General features: G+C 38.7%; 1 protein-coding gene across 1 annotated transcript in view; it reads left to right on the top strand.

The window, feature by feature from the left end:
- Positions 1-16,936, top strand: part of LOC130597270 (cytosolic beta-glucosidase-like) — a 59,839-nt gene extending 42,903 nt beyond the window's left edge. The window contains 1 exon segment of the mRNA XM_057405652.1: positions 16,685-16,936. Within this exon segment, the coding sequence (XP_057261635.1) occupies positions 16,685-16,936 (252 nt within the window).
- The last annotated feature ends 5,025 nt before the right edge of the window (positions 16,937-21,961 follow it).

The following is a 21,961-nucleotide window of genomic DNA, read 5'->3' as shown; positions in this document are numbered from 1 at the left end:
TGGCTGCCTTTATGTCATACTTTTGTGTTAGCAACCTAGATTGTCACTTCTATTATTGGAATTTTGATTTCCTTTTTTGGTCTTTCTCTTTTGCTTTTTTAGTTTGTGCTGTTGAAATCTAAGCTTCAGTCTAATCTTATTCCATTGTTCAGGTCAATTTTTTCCCCTTTGTGTTTCCATCAAATTTGCTAACTCTGTCCAGGTATGAGGCATTGTATTACACATGGTATTAAATTAATGCTCTTTTTTATTCTTTTCACTATTAAACATCTATTTAAATCCATATATATCATTTAGCTCTACATTTCATCTGAATGATTGAATGCTTTTTGGTAGTGAGACAGATTCTGTATACTGCAATATGCCAATTCCAGAACTTTTCAGAGAAATATATTTCAGAGTTTTCACTTTGTGGTCTATGAGGAATCTTATTTTTTGAATAAGTATTGATTGCATAATACAAATGTAGAAGCCTTTCTTTTATTCAGAAAGAATGAGCTTGGTTGATGATGAACAAAAGTATTCACGAAAATCCAATGGCAAAAAAGTACCTTGGCACCTGCAACTTAGTAATTGTTGATGTAGGGAATAGTCTTGAAGAACAAGTTTTATAACAAATAGAACAGGAGACAATGAGAAAGAAGAGTAAAGGTCAGAGAAAGTTCAATTCAGTCCACTGAGAAAGAACTTGGATAAAATTTAGGCAGAGGAAATGGAAGAACAGTGATGGGAGGTAACAATATTTTAGAAGGAAATGATTGCAAGGATCTAGAACTGAAGGAATAGTCAAAATAACTGTGAGACACGTACATAAGCTGGTGATAAGAAGCATTAGCTGCCATAGATAAGGCTGCACATTCATTCTTAGGCATGCAACCTCTAGGGAAGCCACAGGGAGTCTAGCACAGGATACTACAGAAACAAGGCTGGACAGGCAGACAAGCATATTTAAGAGTCATTAGCACTGGAAAATAAGTGGGTCCAGGACAGTTGGCACAGACACCCAAGCAGGGACTAGCAAGAAGGAAAAGGGAATGATGACAGAGCCTTGAGAGGTGCCTGCAGAAGCGGGGGAGAAATAGAGGATCTATCAGCAATAACTCTCTGATGCTGTTAGCCAGATGAAGAAATAATAATTTAGTGTCACATAAACCTAAGGGCTGGAGTTTCTTGTGGAGTAGTAAGTGGCCTATGGTGTCAAAGGTAACAGAGCTATCAAGGAAGAATGAGCACAGAGAAATGACCCTACAAGAAACAGGCACTTATTGTGAAGGATGACAAGACAAATTAGACATTTGGCAGTATACCTAAAGCAACTCCTTCAGCTACTGGGACCACCTACACTGGTAGAGTAATTAGAAGATCTTCCAAACACGGTGATAAATGGTGTGATAAGGGCAGGGAGATCTATGTCTGTTTATAAAGTGCCTGTCATCACAGTGTCCGTCTATCACAGCAGCCAGTTAAAGAAAGGTAGTCACTATCAGGTAGTGGAATATTTTCTTCAGTCATAGTTAGGTTAGATGCAGTTGGTATAAAAAGATACCCCAAATAAGCAAAATTTTGCCAAGCATGGCAAAAGCAGGGGAGGCCTCTCTACAATGATATCCTGTGCATATCTTCAGGAATAGGAAGCATTAACACTTTGAAGCTGAAATAAAGATGGCTTTTATAGAATTTTGTAATGGTGACCCTCTTCCTGAAGAAAAAAAAAAAAAAAAAGTCTTGAGTAGCCTGTGCAGACAAGAGCTGGTGCACAATTTAACTAGTAGTGTTAGAAAATAGTGCTTAGGGCTTAGAAATAATGAGCTCCTAATGTATTTTTCTAATCAAAGTATCAGCATGAAATTCACTGTATTTGGAGACCATCCTATTACCAAGGCAGCGGTGTATCAAAAGTTCACTGTGGATATTACTTTCATGTCTCATTTTTGAATCAGATTTTCTTTTGCTGATCCTTTTTAATAGTTTTAAGTCAAAAGCAGTAGAAACAAGAGAAGAGCAGTTCTTACCATATCTGTTCCGGCATCCTTGGACCAACAGGCATCGCTGTCAGTCTCAGTTATCTTTCCTTGCAACACTGTTTTGAACTGAGGTTTGATACGCAAAAGTTTTTTCCTTCAAGATTTAGACACATCATAAATCAAACAGACAACATGATGGGACTTCTTTCCCTATTTAGTCTATTGGACGCAGACAGGCATGTACTGTAGGTTTTTCAATGGCTTATTTTCTAACAAAAGCATAATGTTGTGCAGTTCAGATATTACAGCAGGCTTTTCTTGGATTTTACCCAGGCGATATTTTCCTGTCACAAAAACAGAGCCATATTTCCACGACTGAATCCACGTAATTGTATCAGCCACTGCCACAGTGGTGTTTTTAAGGGTTCTTTTTTAATGTTTCTCCCTCTGCCTCACAGTAGCAACATCCTTTATTCGTGAGAGATTGATTTTCTGTGTTATATTTTGTTAAAAAAGTTATGGCTATATGTAGTCAGTGGCATGCATAATTATGTTTCTAGGAATGTGGAAAAGAGAAGCAGATCAGGATTTTTTTTTTAATTATTCTTAGTTAAACCAGTCAAAGGAATCCAGGTTTTCTTCACTTAATTTTTTCCTGGTTTTGATTACTCAGGTTGTGTGAGCATTGTGAAGCTTCATGCAGTTTCTCATGACACTTTTTCCAAGAAAATCCCCAAATAGCTATCCAGGCAGTTGTTACTTGATACTTTTTGTTAGCTTTGTCTCACATCCACCCTCCTGTTTATGCAGACAGCAAATACCGATATGGCCAAGCCTCTGACATATGATATGGGGGAGTGCAGTACAGTCTGGTATTAATGGCAGAACAAAGATCTGGAGGGTTGCTGGAAGCTCTTTAAACCCTTAGTTTATCTAACAAAATCTGCACCGGAACATACGTAAGCACAGAGATGCCAAGTAATAATGTGGTTATACTAATTTTCTTCATGGCATATGTGTATTACTTAAACAGCAGCTTGCTAGTTTAGGGGTTGTATGGAGGCTAAATCATGCATGCTGCTTGTGTGGTGTGCTGCAGAACCTAATGAGGAATCACTGTGTAGCCTTGTTCTTAATATGCACACAGTGCACTTCAGACAGGGATGCCATAAAAGCTGTCATGTTGAGAAGAAGTTGTGAAAAGTTCTATTAAAAAAATCTTAAATTATGTGCTTTACTCAACTTGAATTTCATAACACTACGTCATTGCCCAACTTAAGCTCCCAAACCAACCATTCCTTCACAAAAATGTAGCAGGAAAGAGGAGGAAACAGTGTCTTGTAGTCACTACTTTTCAGGACAGCAGTAGAAGGATGCTGCATTGATTGGTTTTAATAGACCAAGATGAAGAAAAGGGAGAGAAGTTTAATGCCTTACTATAGTCCTCCAGGACGCTTAACACCTGATCATGTGTAAGTGTAGAGAAGGGGAGTTAAACAACCTCCATTAGTAAAACAATGTTGTGTTCAGTCTGCCAACCTTAACTGGCAATTCCTTATGAACAGCAAGGAAAAACTAATCCTCTGGATTACAGTCACGAAAAGATGGGTTATAAATCATAAGAGTTCTATTTTGGGGCTTTGACTCATTTAAAATCGGAATATAAAAATGTGAACCCATATTCGCACCACATTTGCAGTTATGTGTTGTATTTTAATTCCAACCACTTCGTTCAGTGTTGTCCAACTTATAGTATGTTTTGTGTGATCCCTCTGATAACTTTGATAGCATGCTTTCACTTCCCCAGAGAAATCCTGTGAGAAAGACCAGCAGAAAACTGGAACAAAACCCTGTCTTTGAAATGCTGGCATGGTGCTGGCATATCGTATCACCAGCAGAGAGTCACTGCCCTGGCTCCTCACCTTCTCTGAAGAAACAAGGGAAATGTCTCTCAGATTAATATCTCAGGAGCATTTAATATTATGGAGCACCAGCCTAGTTTAGGGCTAGTCTAAATTAACCCAAATTTTGAAAAGCATAGTCTAAGCTGTAATAGGCAAAAGGTTTTCAGACAGAAGCAATGCAGGAAAAGTTCATGTTCCATCCCTGTAAAAATAATTAACATAGTGTCCTGGGTTCAGCAGTAGCAGTCATGTTTTTTTTTCCTTTGTGTTAACTGGTGCAGTGCTGTGTTTTGACTTCTAGTTTGAGAACAGTGTTGGTGAAGCCGATGTTGTCGGTTGTTGCTAAGTGATGTTTACCCTGACCAAGGACTCTGTGAGGCTCATGCTCTGCCAGGGAGGAGGGGAAGCTGTGAGGAAGCAGAGACGGGGCGCCTGACTCGGGCTAGCCGGGGAGGTATTCCATACCACAGCACGTCATGCCCGGGGTGGGGGGTAACTGGGAGTTACCCGGAAGGACATGGGCTTCTGGGTGGAACTCGTTTTCTTGGCCGGTGGTATCGTATTCTCTTCCCTTGTTATTTTCCCTTATCATTGTTTTAGCTGATAGTAGCGGTGGTGATTTGTTGCTGGACTGTTCTTGTCTCAACCCGTAGGAGTTGCACTCTCTCGATCCTCCTCCCCGTTCCTCCGGGAGCGGGGAAGGGGAGAGCCCCGGTGCAGGGGGGGGAGACGGACACGGACCTTGATTGTTGTCAGCTCGGCACCACTCACTGGGAGTGAGTGAACAAGTTACCTGACTGGGTTTAAACCACGACACATAGATTCAAATTTTCTGTTAGTGACCTCTTGCTTTGTCACACTCTTAGGTAAGAGTTTCATTGCACCAGAACCTGCCACTGTCTCACAACAGAGAGAAAAAAAGTTGAACTTTTATTTTTTTAATGAAAAGAATTTAGAATAAAGAAGGTAACGTGAAAGGACTGTAACTTCCCAGAAAAAAAATCACATAGCTGTGATGCTTACATTAAAACCAAGTTGTTTTACCCTTATACGCAATGCTTGCAATCTGCAGCTGTTCACATAAGATGAGAAGACTTAAGATTTAAGCAAGTAAGGTGGTTGACTTTGTTCTCTTCTTTTCTTGTAAAGGCCACGTGTGCTTTACCTGTCCCAGTGTTACATCAAGGTGCTCTCCTTGAATCAAGATCTTTTCTTTTTCTCCTTTTTGCATTTGGGAGGAAGGGGAATAAGTAGTAATATTTTGCTTTTAGGTTGAGAAAAAGCTTTCATGCTTCATCTTTAAAGTGCTTTTCTAAGACTCAGCGTGCCAAGTATCCTGCATTTTACAGATGGGGAAGAAACTAGATGAAAAATAAGTACTTTATATTCAGATCTTACACTGATGTTTAATCTTACAATTGCTTTTTCTTCTCAAGTAGCTGCACATGTCGTCTCTATGCAGTTCAGTTTCTCAGGATCTAGGAACCAAATGAGCTACGAGCTGCAGCAATATTTCAATATTTGGCCAGCCTCTGTCATAATGTTAGCTTCCTGACCTTTGATAGAACTGATGACAGAGATGATTTTACCACCTATAGCTCAAGGTTCCTTAGCAACAATTACTTTAGTGGTGCTGTGATCAAGATGAGGCTACAAAACTGTGATTTACTCATCTTATTGTAAAATGCTCTTTTTTTTTTTTCTAATACGTTTTGCTTTGTTCTTTGCTTCCCCATCACCCATACCCCCTTTTAAGGCAGTTCACTTCCTATAATGTCATCCACACTATACCTTTTTCTATTTAAGCATATGACATTTTTTAAGCTTGCCTTTCTTGGTGATTTCAGCATTAGGAGACCTAAAGTGGACTATGTATTCCATGCTGGCAATGATATTGCCTCTGCTAAAAGCACAATCTGTGTTAATGTGGATATACCCAGTATCATTAAAACACAGCTGTATTGATCCCTTAAGGCCACCACCATCGTTCACTTCAGAGAAGCTCTACTACATTATTCTCTGGGTACTTCAGCTTCAGCCAAAGAACCAGATCATGAACTTACAGCCAGCATCTGATTTTCACTGTGGTTATATACACACAATTTTGGAACAAAGCCGGATAAAAGAGGATCCCAACAAATACTCTTCTTCAGGAAGAGGATAGAAACAAAAATAAAGCTTACCTGACTATTTATTAGTAACTAAACATTACCTTATCTGTCTTTACTATCTATTTTCCTACTGTTTAAGCAGTGAAATCCCAGTAAAGGCCTAAAAATCTGCTTTCATATTCTTTTTCAGAGACTGCCTGCTTTATTGGTAGTTTCACATCCAGAGCCTTAGATGTATATATATAGTTTTAAATGGGGTCTCCCCATATGTATGTTTTCTGCTTGTGAGGGATAACGTTGTCAGAAAGCCAATCATACCAATTATTTTTGGTGGCAGTTTGAACCCAACACTTACATTTCTGGAAGGTCAGAGCTTCAGTAGCAACCCCTGTCTATCGTACACAGACCCTGGGGATTGACTAGCCTTACTGTCATAAGGTGTCATAAGTGTTGTATCTACTTTCACTTCACCTCTCATCATACTGTTTTAATTATTTCAACAATAACTTTTCTCACCTTTCCATTGTTATAGCCCAATGTATATATAAAGTCTAACAAGTATTCTGCTTGCACAGATGATGACTTCCCTGGAAAATGCAATGTACTTCCATTCCCATTACTAAAAAGCTAAAAGCTGTTATCAGATTTCCAAAACCCGCAATAGTAATACGTGAAAATAATAGGAAAAATCAACCTATATGACTAAGGAGGGAGCTTAGTATACTTTCATATTTATGTATTATCATGATACTATAATAGTACTTCCAAGGAGACTGGGATTCTTATTTGCATAGTGCTGTCACTAAAGACTTCTAAACTTGCTCCTAAATCAAAGTCACCTTGAGCCTTTGGTAATTTTCTGGTAAAGAAACTGCTCTAAGTGACTTGGTTTAGAGAGTAAAAATGGCCATATCAACACATTAAACTGGATCTTCTGGAAAAATTAGTTAAGGTAAATAGTGGGTTTTTTTTTAACTAGTTTTTTTAACTAGTTTTTTATTTTACTTCTTATTCTTTCGGATTTTTAATTGCACAGTGAAAAGTTTTCCATTATGCTTGTTTAAAAATAATATGTGCTATGTATATTTTATCTATGCGTCGTAGGTTGTCTTGTTCAGTGTAACATTCTTCATTTAACTTTCCCTCCTGTGTTTTATATGAGGCAGTTATACTCTTTCTTCTCATCCTATAAAGGATATTTTCATGTTTTGAACAGGACAAACGGGCAATGCATTTTTCTTTGTAGAAATTAATATTCTTCATTGTAAACAATATAATCCATCATGTTTGGTCTATGTGGTGAAATGAATATCCTGATAGTTAGCATGAAAGCTTACTGAAAGTACAGTGACAATCTGCATCTCTCTGTTGGGCTCTAAAGGCCAGTTCTCCCTTCTAAAGATTTATAATACAAAGGGCAATTCACTAATTAGTACTGTAAATTAGTGTTGCCATGAGGTTAAAAAAAACTAACAGCCCCTGCAGTATTTCAATTAATGTTATTTTTAATTGCTTGTATTAGCATTTGAGAACAAGATTGATTAGCTTTTGACTGTCAAAGAAACAGAACTTGAAGCTCTTAAATACTGAAATGGAAGTTGTTAATTACACTTAAAAAACCATAGGTACTGTGCATGGAAATCTGGAAGGTCATCTGAGTACTAAATAGGGTATGTTTCATTTCTGTTCTGTTTAAATAAAAATTAAAAATGTTTGCATAGAGCTACATGTATTTCTTATGCTCTCTACTAATTGATCACGCAAATTAACATCTCCAAAATCACTCTAAAAAACAAAACAGCTTTAATAGTGCATCTGTTTATAGAAAGTAATTTTAGAAGTTGTTTAAAGTGATTGGTAATTCTCAATTTGTGATTAATGTGGTGAGACCTGAAATTTCTCCTAAAGTTTTCTTGAGTTTTCCTCTGTAGATCCCAGTTCAACACAGAGCAGATGTTTGGTAGAACTTGAAGGCTAACTCCAAGACAGGGCTTGTGCTTCTTCATCTCCAAGTTCAACGCCCTACCTGAGGCAGATTTAGAGACCTCAGAACAGGACACAGAAAAGCCAGCAAGCACAGCAGAGATGTTCCTGATAAAGATCCTGACGGTATTTGTGCTGTGTTGAAGAGGACTGTGGCTAATAAAAAGCTTTTCCCCCCAGTTATTTTAAGTGGGATTATTATAGGTGGAGGATTGCATTCAACATGTTATGGATATAGAAGGCATACTGCTTCAGCTTCTGCTCTGAAAGGCAGTTTAATTTGGTTCTCATACCTTGGTCCCTTTGCTTCGTTAAGGTTCTGAGATGGAACATCATCTAACCATAGATTCTCATTGGCCTGGGCAGGTGCCAAGGAAAACTGGTGCACACTGGGTTACACAACAAAGTACATCTATCAATGCATGAGAAACTTCCATGACTATCAAAAATTGTGGCATTTAGGAAATTCAGGTCTCTGTCTAGCTGAGGTAGCAGCCAAATGGTGAACATGAAGGCTGGGTGGTAATGCAGATCTTTCTAAGTCCCTTTTGTTATATATTTTAAACAAAACACATGGAGGACCTGGCTTCTACCACTATAGATGCAAAGAATATGGATATTATGGTGGTAGGAAAGATCATGGTATTAAATGACGTCATTATCCTGACTTCCATGTTCCCCCTCTCTCTCTTGCCATTTGATTCACAACCCCTTACCACCCTTATTCTTCATCTCATGCATTTTAAGAAAAAACATACCGTAGATTGTAAGTGATCATATACTATCTATTCTACAGTAATTATAATGTGAGCAAACCGCTGCTTAGGTTCTTACTGCTTTACACCTTCTAATTACATGCTAGAAAAAAGTGAGGAATGCAAAAGAAAGGGAGATAAAGATAAATGAAAATTATATTTAAGAAATAGAGAAAATAAAAAATAAATTGATAATTTTCACTGTTAGAAAAGCAAAACAAAACCACAGTTTTACTGAAGATTTTCATTTTGAAAAGGGATTTTTCAGCTGGAGAACATTTCATACAGAAAAAAATTTCAGCTACATGTGTCAAAACAGTATGTCAACTTATCAGAGGACCAGGATTTTTTTAGAAGGTATATTTTAGAGCTAATTTGACTATCTAATGAGAATATCACAAATGAAGTGATTCAAGATAGCTCAAGTACTAGTGATCAGAGTTTCTCAAGGTCAACAGTTTCATTTATATATATGTGGGCAAATAGCTTATTCACAGTTAATATTTTAAAAAATATATCTGTGATGCAGTGACCAGCAAGGAATTTTCAAACCATGCTGTTGAATTCCTAACTGCAGTACATTTCAAATAGAACAGTTAATATAATTCCTGGAGAAACAGATGATAAATCAAGCTAAATAGAATTAATAGTGCCTAATTACTAGTTATATACTTCACCTGGAGTATCATATTCAGTAGTGATCACCATACTTCAGAATATATGTACTTTGTGGCTTATAATACAGAGCCTGAAGTACAATAAACCTTAGAGAAAAGAGAGAGAATAAAAACAGTAATTTATTTTTAATACTTGAAAATAAATCTTGAGGTTCAAGGAAATCATCATACATGGCATTTTTAGTAAGTCATAAGACAATGAATTGTGTGACTGGTGCAAACACCTACTGCTGATCTATGAAAAACAAAAGTACCCTTAAAATGTTGTAATTCCTTTTCCCCTACAGGTCTGTGACATTCTGGGAATATGGTCTGCTTGAAGAATTAGTTTCCTTTTTTTAAAAAAAAACCTTCATTCTGTGGCATCTTTAATTCAGTTGTTGGTGTTGACACAGTGTTACGACTTTTTTTTTTTTTTTTTTCTGAAAAGGAAGAAATATGAAAGCTATCATAGAATCATAGAATGGTTTGGGTTGGAAAGTACTTTAAAGCTCATCCAGTTCCAACCCCCTGCCACAGGCAGGGTCACCTTCCAGTAGACCAGGTTGCTCAAAGCCCTATCCAACCTGGCCTTGAACGCACCCAGGGATGGAACAGCCACATGTTCCAGTGTCTCACCACCCTTGTAGTAAAGAATTTCTTCTGAGTATGTAATCTAAATTTACCTTCTTCCAGCTTAAAGTCATTACCGCTTCTCCTACCACTACCTGCTCTTACCAACAGTCCCTCTCCAGCTTTCTTGTAAGCCCCCTTTAGGCACTGGAGGCTGCTCTAAGTTCTCCCTGGAGCCTTCTTTTCTCCAGGCTGAACCTCCCCAGCTTTCTTAGCCTGTCTTCATATGAAAGGTGCTCCAGCCCTCTGATCCTCTTCATGGCCTCCTCTGGACTTGCTCCAACAGGTCCACATCCGTCTTATGTCGGGGGCCCCAGATCTGAATGCAGTACTTCAGTTGTCCTTGCTTCTACCCTCTGTAGGCTTTCTTTTTGTGCCTGAGTTTGTCCAGGACCTCCTTGTTCATTCATGCAGGCATCCTGGCACTTTTGCCTGACTTCCTCTTTGTTGGGATGCATCACTCCTAAGCTTGGAGGAGGTGATCCTGGAATATTAACAATTTTTCTTTTCCCCTCTTCCCTCCAGGGCATTTCCTTTCATATATAACTGCTCAACGTGAACACAATATATTTCTTCTTAACTAGTCATATAAATCAGCTTAAAAAAAAAAATCTAATATTGAGGTATTCTACAGATTTGAAAATGGACATTGTGAAATGCTGGATAATTGGTATGTTTCAATTGAAGTCTTAAAATAGAGTTGGAGACACCAGGCTCTTGCAGACTTTACAAAATGTTCATGTTACTTAGGTTTAAGTATTTTTACTCAGTGCCTCTTGAGGGTTTGATAATTTATTTCCTAATTCATTGTGTCAGTGAGGAAAGACAGTTAACATCTATGCCTTTTTTATGTATTTGTAGTGGGAAAATGTCTACTTACTCATATGCTTAATCAAGGTCTCTCTATGGCCTTCACTTAATATGTAGAGTACCGGCTTACTATTTTACAAGTGGACAAAATAGGAAAGTGGACTTTGGTTATAATAATAAATATTTTTTCTGCTTTTTCTTCATTAAAATCAAGTATATAAAAATACTTCTTCAGGCTAGACTTAAAAATTAATTTCTGAAAGTGTTTCTAAAAATATTACTCTGTTAGGAAAAGATGGTCCAGCAGTTAAGGATGTGATTAGCTTTCTGATCACGGAAATTCTTATATACATATATATATATATATACACACACATATATATATATGTGTGTGTGTATATATATACACACATATATATATATATATGCAGCCTTAATTTTTACATACATCTACTTATTTTTGGCTAATAAGTGAGAGGTGATCTTCTCTTTGTTGGATGTCCCACTAAGTTGTTAATTCCAGCTGTTACTTCCAGGTTTTGCCTTGCCAACTGGAAGAATGCTGTTCCAAAAAATGACCAACTCATAAGTTCTACTGTACATATAGAGAGTCAGACATGTGGAAGATCTCTGCTGAATATTACTGCTAACAGAGTTATGAGCTAGAGGCTCATTCTAGGAATCCAGCCTCAGGTCTCTTCATGCAGCAGGTTTTACATGCCTTTGTATATTAAGCTGGTGTCAGACAGAACTGAAAACATGTTTTTTTTACCACTACACCAGAAATAAATGGGTCTGTGACGGGAACTCTATATTATATTTCCAGTTTTCTTGTAAGTGTATTTTTACGATATACAGTTCTTATTACTTTAATGGAACGTGAATTGATTTGCTTGCTCTATAAAAATAGTGAGAGCACAGCTCTGGGAATGACATGTTTCTTGCAATTTCATTTTTTACAATACAAAAGGTTACTGAAAAACTCCAAAATCATACAAGTTTTGATAAACTATTCTCCTATAATCCTTCCGAATATCAATCTTTACCTTATTGTCCATAAATATCATTTAACCCTGTTAGGACTGTCTTTATTGAAAGATGAAGGTGCACTTATCTTAAGACACAAAAAGCATTCATGCACCAGGATATCACACTCACAAAGTATGAATCCAGTTTTAAACTTTTTCACACAAGAAGTTTGCTACACTATCATGCTGTGAGGGACCTGTTGGCAGTACTGGTGTATTCTGTAAAGGTAATCATAGAATCATAGAATGGTTAGGGTTGGAAAAGACTGTAAGATCATCTAGTTCCAACCCCCCTGCCATGGGCAGGGACACCTCACACCAGACCATGTCTCCCAAGGCCTATGTCTAGAACACTCTAGATCATGTCAGTGGCACTGACAAGGATGGAGCATTTACCACTTCTTTGGGCAACGTGTTCTAGTGTCTCACCACCCTCACAGTAAAGAACTTCGTCCTTATATCTAACCTGAATTTCCCATGTTTAAGTTTAAACCCATTACCTCTTGTCTAATCGCTACAGTCCTGTAATGAAGAGTCCTTCTCCTTGTAGGCCTTCTTCAGATACTCGAAGGCTGCTATGAGGTGTCCATGCAGCCTTCTCTTCTCCAGGATGAACAGCCCCAACTTTCTCAGCCTGTCTTCATACGGGAGGTGCTCCAGTCCCCTGATCATCCTCATGGCCCTCCTCTGGACTTGTTCCAACAGTTCCATGTTTTTTTTATGTTGAGGACACCAGAACTGCACACAATACTCCAGGTGAGGTCTCATGAGAGCAGAGTAAAGGGGCAGGATCACCTCCTTCGACCTGCTGGTCACGCTCCTTTTGATGCAGCCCAGGATACAGCTGGCTTTCTGGGCTGCGAGCACACACTGAAGCCAGCTCATTTTAAGTTTCCCATCAACAAAAAGCCCGAGTCCTTCTCTGCAGGCCTGGTCTGAATCTCTTCTTCACCCAGCCTGTGCCTTGGATTGCCCTTACCCAGGTGTAGAACCTTGCACTTGGCTTGGTTAAGCTTCATGAGTTTGGCACTGGTCACCTCTCAAGCGTGTCAGGGTACCTCTGGATGGCATTCCCTCCCTCCAGCCTATCAACCGAACCACACAGCTTAGTGCCATTGGCTAACTTGCTGAGGGCGCACTCAATTCCACTGTCCATGTCAGCGACAAAGATGTTGAATAGGATCAATCCCAAAACTGACTCCTGAGGGCACCTCTCATTACCCATCTGCAGCTGGACATTGAGCTGTTGACCCCAACTCTCTGCATGTGTCCATCCAGCCAATTCTTTATCCACCAGGTGGTCCATCCATCGAATTTGTGTCTTTCTAGTTTGGAAACGAGGATGTTGTGCGGGACAGTGTCAAAAACTTTGCACAAGTCCAGGTAGATGACATCAAGTGCTTTGCCCTTATCTATCAGTTCTGTAACCCCCTCATAAAAGGGGGTGTTGCACTGTAAGCAGGTTCTATACCGTGTGGGATGAGACTTGATAAGTCTAATGAGAACCTATTCATGAGCCATTCTTCCTGAAATTGTGTAATTCTGTTGTAAAGGATACTTCATGGATGGGAAAAGAGTGTTAGATGCAGCACACACCTTAAAATGTCATTGGTCCAGGAAAAATATCTATAAAGAAGATTTTATGTCAAAAATTCATGATGATAGTCTCAAATGGGCAATGAAAGGTACAGGAGTCTTTTACTGAAGTTTACAGAGCTTCCTTGGTAAACTTTCTGGTAGCAGTAAATTTGGTTTGTACACAATTTGATGCAATAGAAAACGATGCCAAAGCGCCCTTTTGTTCTTGTCATGAAAATATAAAGAATAAAGTCTACATGTCATTGCTGTGGCAGGTTGACATCCAACAAGATTTATGCTATTTGAAAACCCTGTTTTTGCTAAATGCATTGCATATGTAAGTTCAGTATAATTTACTTAGAACTTTGCTGCTACAAATAATGTTAATATCTCTGTTTTGATTTGATACTGAGTTTAATTAATTTGGTACCTCATTTTGAAATATATTCATTAAAGGTGTTGAATGGGTAAAAAATCTGTCAGCATAAATGGTGTTCATTTTCAATGTGACAGCATTCACAAGTCCAAAGAAATAGAACAGTTGAATAGATAATGTCACATATCATAGCATTATTCAGATGGTGTGATCTTCTTATTGATTGGACAGCAGTTGTAAATTTAGAGCTTATGCTACGTTTCACTAATACCATGACAATGAAGAACATGAGCAATGGCCTGTCAAATGCGTGAAAATTGTGCTATGCAAGTAAATAAAGGCACAGTTTATAATTCTCTGAAAGAAAGAGGGTAACATTTGTTCTGGAATTAAGGAATAGTGAAACAGAGGCTCTGCCTTGTGCTTTAGACATAAAATAGGGTTATAACAGAAGAGCAGTTCTTTCATCACTGGTATTATGAAATAGCTGAAATGGTTAGCTTCCCTGTAGTGTAAAAAGCCACTCTCAAGCAGACAGACAACTCTATTGAAACGGCAATTTGTAATCTCTGTACCATTATCAGCCTTTAAGACAGCAGATATTTCATCCTGGTTTTATTGTTGTAAATAATGCTGAAAGGTTTTTTAATAGAGTTCTTTCCTAGTAAAAAAAAAAATAAAATTGGACTTGTATCATGCAAGACATTTACTGTAGCTTGAGTCCAAAGATCCAAACTAACAATTTTACTAGAATTCTTAAACCACCTTTCAGCAAACTGCCTGGGAAATCCTAAAATGTGGAACAATTAAATGAGTAATGTCAGATCACCACATTATTTGGATGATGTGAACAATGATGCATTAAGCAACATAACTAGAATTTGTTGCACATTTATATTCCATCCCTCCCACTAAAAGGAGCAGACAAGGGAGCAATTCAGATGTATGAATACAGATGTTCAGTGGCATTTTAAATGCTATAGGGTATCCCACCAGGCCCCCAGCTTTCACTATAGAAAGGCATAGTTCTTTCACAGATTCTCCTCAATTTTTGCCAATTCCATGAACACGTCTAGAACACTCTAGATCACGTCAGTGGCATATTGTTAAGGTTGTTGAATCTCTCTGGAAGTGTTTCTGGGCTTTATTGTGTGTTTAAACAGTAAGGAGAAAGCAGTAATGGAGAAAGCAAAAGATGTAGTCTGACCTTCTGGCAGAGAGTCAGGGACTTTGTGCTTGTTTTACATTATGCCCTGTTACTGGGGGACCATCTATTTGTCCCATGTGAGATAGGTCCTTAAATCCTTGTGTGTAGGGCATACAGGATTCAACGCAGCCCTTGTTTTAGTTTCATCTGCAAAGGTAAAGTTTGGAAGATGAGACAGAAGTGGTCTACGGCTCTTGGTTTCCCAAGAGCAAAGTGAGAGGATCTCTTTGCCCACCTCAAGGCTGTATTTTACGAGCGGTTTCACAGTCACTGTTTACCCTCTGGAGGGCACTCTGGAACAAAATTAGAGCAAACCAGCTGATAGAGTAAACCAGAGTGACCGAATAGAGTGCCTTTAAGCGTTTCTTCAGTTTAGGCTGCATAACCACATGCTTACTGCACATTGCACCTAGCTTGGCTGTCCCCTTGTGTTTCTTTGTCCTTGTGGAGAAACTGCTTGACCAGTATTAGCCGTGTAGAAGAGCCTAGTGACAAAGAAGAGCCTTAAAAGGGTTTTGATGTTGCCTTCCACAGGAACAAATGTTTACAGCCTATAAAATGTCTGTGAAGATAGTATATACATGAATAGTGAAATCTCAGAAGAACCAACACACTTGGGTATGTAAAGGCTTAATTATTCTTCTAGTCTAGTGCCCTATCCACTACCCTGGATTTGCATTGTTTAGGACATAGCTTTTGTTTATTTACACTTGTTGAATTATTTGCTGAACTGAATTTTTCGCCACAAGCGAACAGAAATATCCTTGCACATCTTTTTCAAGCAAGACTGTGCTCAAAAGGTGCCTGCTGTTGGTCCAGTTTTTTGTGGGTGTGACTGCCATCATTGACACAGAATCTATATTGGAGCTCACAGGGCAATGGAAAGATTTCATGGTTGTCTGTTGGGGTTTGTTTCTCCTGAATATTGCTACCTTTACATTTTAATTTATTTGGGCAGCTCCACTGAAGATCTTCACCTATCAGCCAGGTTTGCATTTCCTTTTGGCATGCTGCTAGGTTTTTACCCATATTTTTCTTTACCGCTATGCACTTTGGAAAGGTGGGAGTGAAGGTACCAAAATGGATTGATTTTTTCCAAAGGTCAGGTTGGGGAAAGGGTAGGCCTACAGGCCTGATCCCAATCACAGTGACAAATGTCAGGTATAGCTCTAGACCTTTTCTGCCTGGCAGGCTACATACCCTTGTTTCAGCTCCAGGGGAAGTCATGTCCTGGAATGTTCGGCATCACTCACTGTGCTGTTTGCAAACATGTCCTGTGAATGCCTTAACTGCATCAAAGTACTGTGCAATAAAGTCAGGCACTCCTGGCCTTACTTGGAATGAGTCTTCACCTCTTAGGAAGCACTAGATTCCCTTAAATGATGGTGAATTTGCACCATCAAAGTGCACTTTTCTAGTCATTCTTTGCATTCACAGAACTCAGAGAATGGTTGATCTTGGAAGGGACCTCCAAAGGTCATCTGGTCTAGCAATCCCTCAAGAAGGGATACATAAAGCCAGTTGCCCAGAACCATGTCCAGATGGCTTTTGAATATAGCCAAAGATGGAGACTCCACAACCTCCCTGGGCAACCTGTCCCAGTGCTTGGTCACCCTCACAGTGAAAGTTTTTTCTTATGTTTAAATTTAATTTCCTATATTTGTGCTCTCTCTCTTCAGGTATTTATAGGTATTGATAAGATCCTATACCTCAAACCTTCTCTCCAGGCTGAACAGTCTCAGCTCTCTGAGCCTCTCCACACAGGAGAGAGGCTCCAGTCCCTTCATCATTTTTGTAGACCTTCACTGGACTGTCTCCAGTATGTCCATATCTGCTATATTGAGGAAAAAACAACGTCCACTGCTCTTTCCTCATCTACCAGGCTAAATGCTGGAGGCATGGTGGATGCCTATAAGAGGGAGGAGCTTTAAGGTGAACTTTGGGCAAGCTAGGTTCCCTTGGGAGAATAGATGGGGTCTACAGACCCCAGCTGCTATGATTAACAATACGAAGTTGATGGATAGGCAGGATCAAGCTCCATAAGAAACAATCCTTTATTTTCCCTAACCCTTTAAAACTGTATTTCAGTCATTCTAGCACAAGAAATAAGGCTGAAAAAAGGTTTTTATAAATATAAAATTTCAGGAACTGTGCTTCCTTCTAGAAGACAAACTGCTACACAAGGAAAACAGATAAAATTGTATGACATAAATTTGTGGTTTACAGGAAACCAAAATAAGCATTTTGAGTCAATTAGGTATGTGCTACAAGTCATTCTTCTGTGCATTTTGCAAGTGAAATTTTCTGTCTCCTGCCACAGTCTATATATTCTGCTATAACTGTTATTTTTCTAGAACAGTAAAAAAAAGTCTCCAGCAGCAGCCCAGAGTTTCTGAGGCTGTCTGGCATGCCATGTGATCTGTCCTTGGTACCAGGAGTGCCACAGTGATGCTGAGCAGTAGCTTCACAAGAAGCAGAAGACTCCAAACCTCAGCAAAACCAGTCAGCTGTGTGTGTGTGTCCCCTGGAGTCACGGCCATGGAACATGTCAGGAGAGCAGCAAAACGTTGCAATTCCTCTACAGGATATCAAAGGATCCTTTATCTTGCTACAGCCATTCATAGGCCCCTATCACTTTCAGATGATGGCAGAAAATCATTGACACTAAAGTCCCTAGTGTCCAGCAAGGACAAAGAAGATGGCACTATGTATCAATTGTCTCTTAACAATTGTCACTAAGCACTGACAGCATGCAGAGTGCACTGCCATTCCAATTATTAAAAGGCCTTGTAGTCCAACCTGGTTTTCCCAAAGGCAATTGATATTAATTTATTTATCTAGTTTTTCCTAATTACAAGAAGAAGAAAAAAATGGCTTAGTGAGATGCATTGGCATTTCATAATGTTTTCAGGAGGATAAAAAATCCCGAGCAAAGTAGACAAAATATGTTTCTGTAGGAGAATGTGATAAGTCATTCTCTATTGATTTAAAAACTTTACATGAGGAAAGTTTTGCAGTGCTTAGAATGAGATTGAAAAGTGAATGCATTGGAATTTTTTTTTTTATCTGTACTATCAAAGTCTGGGGTTGGTTTTGATTCAGTCTTTTTTTTTTTCCTGATGAAATGTTTCATCTTGTAATGTAATAGAATTAATAAGATCTGATACACTGACTTTTAATGAAATTTCATTTTTCAAAAATAGGCACATAAAAATGTCTCCATAATAAACTTAATTAGGGAAAATAGAAGATTGTATTATTTCATCATTAATACAAAGAGATGGATAATTAGGAGGATGCGATACGAATATTGAGTGAAATCAACCCTCCTGCAGGAGGCTGGAGTGCACAGGCCCTATGTGAGAAGCTGTTTAAATCAAGGAATGGGACTAGAAGCCTTGCTAAGGATATAGTATTCAATACTCTTCAAAAGTACTTTTCAAACTTAATTTTCTACTGCCTCTCTGTTTGTTTGTTTTTTTTTCCTTTGGGTTATCTGGTGCCATTTCTCTGTAGCCTATGTATCTTTGTATTAGCCATTTTGTTCCATCTAGTACCCCCAAAAAGCCCCAAACGTGCTGCATTTTCCATATTCCTTGTCTCCCTTGCTCTTCCTTCACTTTTTACTAAAGCTCTGCTTACTTGGTTTCAGATATTTTCTTGACATCTTTATTTTCCTCTGTACTAGTATATCTTCATGTGCCTCAATGTAGTTGTCAAGGTCTTGTATCATTATGGAACTATTTACATCGGTTGATACAATGTACATGTCAATATTTTTATTAACCAGATTTTACCAACAAAACAGTAAAAACCCTCTACTCAGCCTGAAAGCAGATTATTTGTGTGCACAGTATAGGCTGTGCTATTCAAAAGACTGCGTTGATGACTGAACCAGTTTCAGTTTTGCTGGAGCATGGAGCAAATTAATTTTCTGATGCAATCAGAATGAAAGGTAGTTTTTCAACTGTTGAGGGTGAAATTCACTTCTGTTCACAGGGTCTGTACAACGACCTCATTTAAGTTTAGGTGGTGCATGAGACTTTGTATGGGTACCATATATTGACAGAAATTTATAGACCTGATTTGTTCAGTCTATTATATTAGTACTGTTCTGAATAAGGTAAAGCACTCATTGGCGGATTTCCTCCTGTTATTCCATTCTTTCTACCCTGTTACCAATTTTATGATAGGTATTGAATTAGTCTTGTCAAGGATGGTAGCTTCCCAACCTGTCCTAAAATACTGTTAACTTGTTTAAAAAAGTACAGCCAATATATTTTAAAATAAATGTTCTAAATTATGCTTATGTTGAAAATTAAGATTCTCAGTGGCCAGCAAGAAACGATGTAATAATAAAGTAGTGTAATAGGATCCAGAGAAAAAGTATTGAGTAAAATACTTGTGTTTCAAGCCTAAAACCAACAATATTTTGAGAAGTATTACTCGCTGTTCTTCCAAATTAAGGTGCCTAAGGTGACTTCTAAAATCACTTGAAATCAGTGTGTCTGATGGATGCAGAATGGTTTGGTATTCCACTGTGAAATAAGTCTATCATGTAGTGGGATTTTTTGTGTGTGTTTTGGGTGAGGTGCTCTTTTGTTTTTAAACAGTAGTTTCCATTCTAGGCAGCTGCAATAAAGCAGCATGCTGTACCTCCTTCTTACAAAATCTGGACTGAAAATTGTTGTTCAAGGCAGCATGAGAAATCAAAGCCAACTTCAAATGTCAGTGAAGAGTATTCCTAACTATGAATTCCCAGAGGTAGGATTTTAAAAGAGTCTCTCAGTGTCATCCTGCTACCCGTGTTTTCTGTAGATGTGCTGTGCCCTTACTCCCCAAGCCACCCATAGCACTGTATCAAAAGTATATCAGTGTTTTAAGATGAAATTCATATTTCCCCATTTTAAATGTGATAAGGGCATTTTTCCAACTGAAGATTACTGCTGAGACTTGCTCCGTATCCCTTCTAACAAATAATTTATTTTGGCATTGCTCCTCATCAGATACCTCATGACAGTGGGTCTGGCACTCAAGTTCAGACAAAGACTAGCAGTCTCAATGATTAAGTATTTGTAAAGAAACATCTGCTGGGAAGATGTTCACCTCTTAGTTTGTGGGTTCCCAAACTAAGCTAGGTCTTGCTGTGTTTTCATAGTGGCCTCAAGGTCTAGCCAAATTTTTCACTTCGTAAGTGTGCACATCTCTGTGTGCTTCTGGGTGTTCCCATCACCTTCACCTCCTTCATGGTCTGCAGAAACATACCACTAATCCTGCTACTCAGCAGGGAAATATGTTCATCATACACCCCCAGAGGCCTAATTCCTGCAGTAGGATCTGCCATGAGGAATCACAGCGAGGCACATTGCTTCAGGCTCTGAATGCCAGTGCAGAGGTCAGATATATGGAAAACAAGTATTCAGACCTTCCAAATGTAAGCACTTTAATTATAAGCTACCTCTTCAGTCAGTGTTAATGGCTGGGCTCCTACAGGAGAAGGGGCAGATGTGAGCTGGCTCCCAGGCTGCATCAGCTAACCTGCTCCAACCACTCTCTGGGGCAGAGTTGCAGCCAGCACAGATGAGGTGCCTGAGTTAGGGTGCTGAACTGCACTGGTACCCAGACCCTCTTCATAATTTCAAAGCATGCCAGTCATTTCTTAAATGTGGTCCCTGTGTCCTCCATTTATGTGGTGCTTGGTTTCTACCCCAACATTAATAGCAGCCTGCAGACTGTATCCATCCCAAGACAGAAAAAAAAAAGGTAAAGTCTAAATAGTGATTTGGAAGTGTCCCCAGCTCTCTCTTTTAACCTTAGGGAGAGTCTAGCTGAATAGCTTTGGTTAGATGTCTGATTTTAGAAGACAATATTTAGATGAGTCACACACTAAAAAAAGTCAGCATTTTTTTTCTCCATGCATGGTAGTTTCCTCCACAGCTCTGGAGTGGGTCTCTCATGATTTCCCACTCTGAACTTGGTCTAATTCTCCATTTCTTAGGGATGCATTTGTACCAACCTTGCATCTAAAGTGGAGTAAGTGGGCCCCAAGGGCCGCCAATAAAACAGCTGTTAACAACTCAGTTTATGGAGAGTTTGAACTCTTGGAGAAAGACAGGACAATGGAGGCTACAATTCCAGGCCAAGATGCAACAGTCTACCCCACCTGGCTACAATGCATAATTCAATAAGCATTATATCTTAAATGCTTGTCTGCTGTTATCCAAATTTATTCCCTGTTTACTCCTATGATCCTCTTTATACTGCATTTCCTATTGCCATCAGTCTGTATCCTTTTATGTCATTTACTTCTCTGCTAGAAGCCAAATAATTCTTATCAGCTCCCACAGTATATCATTCAATCCTCCTTTATATTATTTGTTCCTATCAATATTCCATTGTTGTATATATTTTTAAACTCAGACAAGAATATTGTATCATCTTTACTTTGCTCTGATAAAAGACATGCAGTATTTTGGTCTGGAAACTACTTAGTAACCCACATGAATATACAAGGGATTTGTTTTCTGCTTTGAAAAGAGGTTTGTTTGTTGGTTGTTTGTGGGTTTTTTTTACAGTATCTTTAAATCAGAAAAGACATTACCTTTTTCTTAACATGTTTTCTCTTTAAAGGATGAATTTAGTGCGCATGAAAGCTGCCACATTGACAGCTCTGAGAAGAGACGCCTATTTAATTTGCCATGGAAAAGATAAGCAACCTCAGTAAGCTTCCTAGGCTGCTTATGCATTCACCATGTAAAATCTATGATCCTGCTCCCATTCAAGTCAACGGTAAAAGTCCCTAATACCTGGTACTTCATTTGACTTCTGAGTCTGCTCACAGAAATAATCCTTATGGCAATGGTAGATGAGCTGTAATCCTAAAATTCTTCTCCAAGTGGAGGTACCATGAATTTGCTCTGAGAACAGAACACGTTTCATATGGCTACATCTCTAGC

The sequence above is a fragment of the Pezoporus wallicus genome, unplaced genomic scaffold, assembly GCF_028554395.1.
Source record: "Pezoporus wallicus isolate ANWC-B61680 ecotype Strahan unplaced genomic scaffold, APGP_CSIRO_Pwel_v1 contig_642, whole genome shotgun sequence".
NCBI classification, from domain to species: Eukaryota; Metazoa; Chordata; class Aves; order Psittaciformes; family Psittacidae; genus Pezoporus; species Pezoporus wallicus.
Note: the sequence above shows the minus strand (reverse complement) of the source record. Positions and strands in the feature narration are given on the sequence as shown.